Source organism: Chiloscyllium plagiosum, chromosome 4 (assembly GCF_004010195.1).
Source record: "Chiloscyllium plagiosum isolate BGI_BamShark_2017 chromosome 4, ASM401019v2, whole genome shotgun sequence".
In the NCBI taxonomy this organism is placed as follows: Eukaryota; Metazoa; Chordata; class Chondrichthyes; order Orectolobiformes; family Hemiscylliidae; genus Chiloscyllium; species Chiloscyllium plagiosum.
In genome coordinates this window covers 35919581-35926200 of record NC_057713.1, presented here as the reverse complement: position 1 = coordinate 35926200, position 6620 = coordinate 35919581, and the positions used below count along the sequence as shown (strand labels likewise).

Genomic DNA, 6620 nt, shown 5'->3' with positions numbered 1-6620 from the left:
CCAGGTACCAACCCACGTTGCAAGTTCACCTACCGTATTTCGTATACTTCTTGCATTGAAGTATACACACTTCAAGCCACTTTCCTGTTTACAGGCACCCTCCTTTGAGATTGATGCCATGGTCCTAACCTCCCTACACTCCAGGTCCTGCACCCTAAAGCTACAGTCTAGGTTCCCATGCCCCTACAGAGTTAGTTTAAACCCCCGCCAAGAGCACTAGCAAACCTCCCGCCAAGGATACTGGTGCACCTAACTAACCTGACAATATCTGTGTCCCATTTAATACAAGTGATAATTTGGTTCTTTCTTGGGGTATAAAATTGATTTTGTGAAGACTGAGGCCATGCCTGTGGGGGTTCTCGTCGGAGTACTCTCTCTTGGGGGTGGAATCCGCCTTTCAGGTGGTCACAGGGAGGTTTCCTGTATTTAGGCATTTTTATTACTCTGGCCTTTGATCAATTATACAAAGCTAATTTTGTGCAGTTGCTAGAGAAGATAAGACAGGACCTTCAGCGCTGGGAGGCTCTTCCGATAGCTTGGTTGGGTAGAATAGCTCTGGTTAAAATGAATGTTCTTCCTCATTTATTATATCCCATGCGAATGCTCCCTTTGACGATACCTAGGCAAGTGCTATGGAGGCTTAACAGTTGGCTTGGTTCTTTCATCAGGCATCACAGGTGGCCTCTTATTATGCTAAATTGCAGCTCCCGCAGGGGATGTGGAGGTGTGGACTTTCCAAATTTTAAGAAATATCCTCTGTGCCTGATTGGACTTGCCAGGACCTGAGGTCAGTTTGGCTGGACATTGAGGCCTCCCAGGCAAAATGCCCCCTCATTAATTTGTTGTTTATGGACAAGATGAAGATTGTCATGGAGCATTGCAGAAATCCGATTGTCCTTACCATGGTTAAGCATGGAGAATGATGCGACAAAGTGACAGCAATTTACATAAAACTTCCCTTTTTACTTCCATAGTAGGAATGCCAGGATTTCAGCCGGGACCAATGGATTCTGGCTTTCGGTTCTGGGAGTCTAGAGGAGTTTCCTGTTTGGGAGATGTATTTGAAAGGGAGGTCATGATGTCTTTCAAACAGCTGAGCCAGAAATATGAGCAATCCAGGAGGGACCTCTTTCATTATTTTCAGATTATGGACTTTATACAGAAAAATACTACATTATTGGTTCGTCCCTACAAGTCTGATGTGGAAAGAATTTTGGTCCACATGTACACTCTCAATCACTACCCTTTTCTGTTTACTAGGAGGTAGTGTTTCAAAGGACAGTCAGCGGCTGTGCAGCATCTGGACTCATGAATTGGGGGTAGAGATCTTGTCAGAGGCATGGGTGGATATTTGGGAGAATGTAAGGAGGATTTTGATTTGTAATAGGATGCAGGCAATGCCACTGAAGGTACTTTACAGGGCTTATTTGGCACCGGAGTGGCTTGCGAAACTTAAGACAGGAGTCTCTCCAAAGTGCCCCAAATGTAAAACAGATATTGGTACTTTTACTCACTGCTTGTGGTCATGCCACAAACTTCGTAGGTATTGGGGCACTCTCGCGAGTGTTCTGGAAGAGATCTTGGGAACCAAGGTCCAGTCGTCCTGAATTTTGATCTGGTTTTGGTAAAACTGCAATAATTGAATTTCTATTCTCAAACTGTTGCTAAAATGTTGTCAATTTTTTAAACTTTATTTTGTAGGACTTGGTGAACCTTGCTCCCAGGAAGCCTGACTGGTAGGTGTCTGATTTTTGAATCTCTCAAGATGCTGTTTATGAAGCAAATGTGCCTAATTTGTATACAAATTTCTGTTCTACTTGGTGATACGTTGTTCAATTTGATGGACTTTCTTTTGCAGGGATCTGAAGAGGGATGTAGCTAAGAAACTGGAAAAGCTGGAGAAGAGGACACAGAGAGCAATAGCAGAACTGATCCGTGAGTAATTAATTAATTATCAGGTTCCATTGCCTTCACTGGAAGCAATGGTGGTCACCAAAGAATTTCCAAAATTGTTGAGGCAATTTATTCAGTGTGGTTAAGGTCAAGTGGAAGGAATGCTGCTAATTGAAAAGTAATTCCTTAACTTGATTGTTCTTACTGTTTTGAATGCTTTATCAAAAATGGTTACCCAGGCAGAGTTTATGGTTAATTTGCAAGTTAATTAAAAATGTATTTGAAAGGAAGAATGTATTGACATGCAGAATTTGAAAAAAAGACTATGGCTGTCCCCAGCATTGCTGTGACCAGCTAAATAGCATCTTTTTCTGTTGTAATTTCCACCATTTTATGTTGTGCCTACTTGCATACGCTGGTGTATGTAAGGTTTAGATACAGACATGTATTGGGAACAGGAATGGGCCATCCAGCCCCTTGAATCTGCTCTGCCATATGATAACATTGTTGCTGATCACTGAGATCAGGAGCAGTCTCAGCTGTGGCCATAAAGCTAGTCGATTGATTAACCTGCAGGCCAACATCCTACAGTGCTCAACAGGCATCATTGTCAGAAGAGGAAGAAGAAGATCAGAAAATAAACAGATATAGACAAAGCCACAGTTAAGCAGTACAGTGCATTATTCAGCAAATAGCGGTGCTGTCCTATTGTTGGTTAGGAGCCAACACAACCACACAAGATCCTGTTAACACCTAACACACTATCACAAAATTCATTTCTTTCGCACCCAATCGCTCTCATACTCTTTACGTCAGTCTTTTACTTCTCTCTTTCTCTCAATGTCTGACTCTCCCTTGCATGTCTTTCTAGTTCTTGTACTCTCACACTTTTGCTGTCTTCTCCATCATACTGTTACTTAGATATACTCAATTGGTCATGCATGCATAGGCTTTTATTTATATTACATGATTTTGTTCAAGTGTGATTATAGAAGCAGTGAGCATGAAGTCCTGAGCACAACTGCCAACTAGCAGATGGTAGTTTAGGGGCAAAGGAAGAAAGCCTATTTGAAAATTTGGAAATAATGTTAATTTTTTTGTTCCATCCCTCAGGCGAGAAACTAAAAGGTAATGAAGATGATCTGGCATCTGCAGTTGGAGCTGTGAAGCAGGAGGAGTATGATTCAGAGTGATTCAGAATTTCACATGACAATGGAGGTGTGGGGGAGACCAAACACACAACAGCTGACTTCTTGGAATAAGAACACTATTGCTGTACTCACTGAGTGATCACAGTGAAGAGGAAAGAGAATTTTCAGCCTTTTTGTCCCCCCAAGATGATTCTGCAGTCCTCTCTACAGTGATTGTCCATCCGTCTCCAGCTTTCCTGAAACTCAATTCAACTTGTTGCTGAGTAAAGAACTTATTGAAATCCGTTCTAAATTTGCATCTCCCATTGTTACAGTTCATCTTGATATGGCTCAGTATTTACTTTTTCTGTATCATTTACTATTATCAATACTTGCCTGGATCACTCTTGGTTTCTTACTTTCTAGGTCAAAATGTCAGTTGTTTTTCTTGCTGCTCAGTCCATCTAACATGAGAGATCACCTTTTAGCCTATTCTCTACTCTGATTTCAGAGTTTGGATGATTCTTTGTGTTATGCTGACCAGAGCTGGACATAGTAGTCAGTGCAATCTGTCTCAAGCACTATGCAGTTATTCACCAGTAACTGGTCATTTTGGAGTCCTGAGTCATGCTCCTATGTTTTCTCCAGTTTTTCATGTGGTGAATTGTTAATTGGTTTAAGGGAAAAGCTACCTACACCTGCAATATAATTAACATGTACCTGAGAGACCATAAGTATCTCCGTATGATCATGGACACTCATCAGCTCACTTGATCCTGCAGGAAATCTAATCAAATTAATGTGAATTGGAGGGATTAGAAGAATGGGGAGCTGTGAGGTTTTACAAAAACCTTCAGTATCTGAGAGTTGAAGCCAGTAACATTAAAATGCACTGAAATTATAGAGTGAAATTTACATCAATGGCGACAGAGACACAACCTGAGCTCAGGAATAAGTTTTTGTAGTGTTTAAAAATTCTCAATCTGCAAAAACAATCAAAAGTATACATAATTTGCTGGTTGTTATGGAGATGCTGTGTAGTATCTGAAAGAGGAAAGGAAAATGAATATTTTAGTTAATGACCTTTGGTGGGAAATTCTGAAGAGTCCATACCTGCAGCTTTTCTTTTAAAAAGAATTTATTATTGAGTTTCAGTTCAGCTTATTCCTTTCTGGGTATCATTGAAGATTGTAGATCTTTCTCATGTTGGGTGTCTGTCTTCCTCTGTGTAGGGTTGTAAATGTGTATCTCCTTATCTCTGTATGAGGGATGCATCCACATCTCCGTCTGTTTGAGTAAAGTGTGTCCATCTCTGTCAATGACTGATGTCAGCACTTAGAGTTGGGATTTCACAAAACAGATTTTTACCCTTTTGTTAACTGATTATGCTTTCTGCCCTGCAATATTTTAGACAGCTTTTTCTGTACATTTTTTTTATGAACTGATGCACCAACTTATAATAAAACAAATTACAAAACAATCCTACTGGTTTACAGTGAAATAAATTACGTTGTTATTTGGATGACTGGTCAGATAATCTCAGCCAGTACTATTCAGACTGCTTTGTCTGATTCAAACCTGGTTTGCCAGACTCAGATTAACAGCTCTGACCACCTGACTCCTCAGACTGGTCAAATGAAATTGACCCAAACAACCTGATCTGCAGAGGCCTTGGGTAGTACAGTAGTACTGATATTGACCTCTAAACCTGGGGTCAGTCAGATTCTATTGGAATGTTATGCTAGTATTCTTTAAAGATAAAGGTTAAGTATAATGGAAGATCAAGGACTGACAAATATACTAACGGAGTAGGAGAAAATTACTGCAGAAGCTGGAATCTGCACTGAGAACAAAAATTGCTGGAAATCGTAGTGGGTTAGGCAGCATCTGTGGAGAGAGAGCAAGTTAACGTTTCAAGTCGAGATGACTTCAACAGAGCTGACGTTAATTGTGGAGGGGTTAGCATTTATGCAATAGTTGGAATATGGAGTGCTAGGGGAGAAAGAGTGCTGATAGTGCTGAACAATGGGTCACTAGCACTGTGAGGCAGCAGTGCTAACCTAATAGCTGTGCCACCCATTCCTGTGGTTGATTTTCATATTCAAACACACCAAGAAATATCTTAATTAATTGTTAGATTTATTCATTAAACTAACTTGCATTTATGGCCCCTAGTTTTTTTAAAGAATATTCCAACTTGTTTTAAATGAGTTAGTAGCAAAAGGTGGAGCCAATGGCTGTTAGGCAGACTATCAATAGGGAAGCGGTTAAAAAAAGCCTGGGCTTTATTGTTCTGGGCTTTATTTAAAAATAGGTGCTTAGAGTGGAAAAGCAAGGAAGTTAAACCTGAATAAAACGCTGGTTCAGCCTCAACCAGCATAGTGTGTCCATTCCTAAGCATCACACTTCAGGAGGAATGTGAAAGTATTTGAGAATGTGCAGAAAAGGTTCATAAGCTGGTTTTTCAGTAATGAAAACCGAAAGAACTGCAGATGCTGTAAATCATAAACAGTAGTTCTGAGGAAGAGACACTCAACCCGAAACGTTAATTCTCATTTCTCTCCACAGAGGCTGCCAGACTTGCTGAGCTTTTCTAGCAATTTGTTTTTCTTCCAGTTATGAAGACAGATTGGAAAAGCTGGGATTGTTTTTCTTGGATTAAACAGGCTAAAATGAGATTTGATATAGGTATTCAAAACCATGAAGGGTCAGGTCAACATATACAAGAAGAAACACTTCCACATTTCCTGTTGGTGCAAGGAACAAGAACCAGAGATCACAATTGAGCCTGTTCTTCCATTTAATCTGATCATGGTTGACCAAACACTTCAATGCCTCCTACCCATACAATTCCTGCAATTCTTACATCATTGATAATGATGTAAAACTGCACTTCCATAGTGGTTGGAGTAAAGAATTCCAAAGATTCGCCTCTCTAAATAAAGGAAGTTCTCATTTTGGTCCTAAATTCATCATTTTTAAATAAAATTGTATTCCATGGTTCTGAATTCCCCAATCAAGGAAAGCCTCTTGTCTGTATTTGCCTGTCTGTTCCTTAAATTATTTTATAGGTTTCAATGAGATCACCTTTCGTTCTTTGAAACCCTAGTGAATAATGGACCATTTCTCTTTATAGAAGATTTCTGCTATTTTAGACAAGCCTTCATTGCATTCCTTCTATGGCAATAAGATCTTACCTGAGATGAGATGAAAACTGCACACAGTATTGTACGTGCAATCTAACCAAGCTCCTATTGAATTGAAGCAATACTTCATTCCTTCTGTACTGAAATCATTTTACAGTAATGGCTAACATTCCATTAGTTTTCCTAATGTGCCGTTGCAAAGAAGGAAGAGAAAGTAATGGTGATGGAACTTTTTAAATGTAGTGTTCTGATCTGGAATGCAATGTCTGTTAGTGTGGCGGAAGTGGGTTCAATTAAAACATTCAAGAGGGAATTGTGTTATCTGAAAAGGAAACACGTACATAGTTATCTGGAGAAGTGGCATTAGGTGAACTGCCCGTTTAGAAAGCCAGCAGACAAATGCGCCCCATGTTCTGCGAGCTCTGATTCTACCTGTTGAGACACTTAAAAT

The 6620-nt window shown here is 39.9% G+C and overlaps 1 protein-coding gene across 1 annotated transcript in view; it reads left to right on the top strand.

Moving 5' to 3' along the window:
- Positions 1 to 4503, top strand: part of ccdc12 (coiled-coil domain containing 12) — an 85910-nt gene extending 81407 nt beyond the window's left edge. Inside the window, exons 5-7 of the mRNA XM_043687963.1 lie at positions 1702 to 1736; positions 1859 to 1935; positions 3007 to 4503. Coding sequence (XP_043543898.1) covers positions 1702 to 1736; positions 1859 to 1935; positions 3007 to 3086 — 192 coding nt within the window. The 3' untranslated portion in view covers positions 3087 to 4503. The remainder of the gene's footprint in view (positions 1 to 1701; positions 1737 to 1858; positions 1936 to 3006) is intronic.
- Positions 4504 to 6620: the final 2117 nt, after the last annotated feature.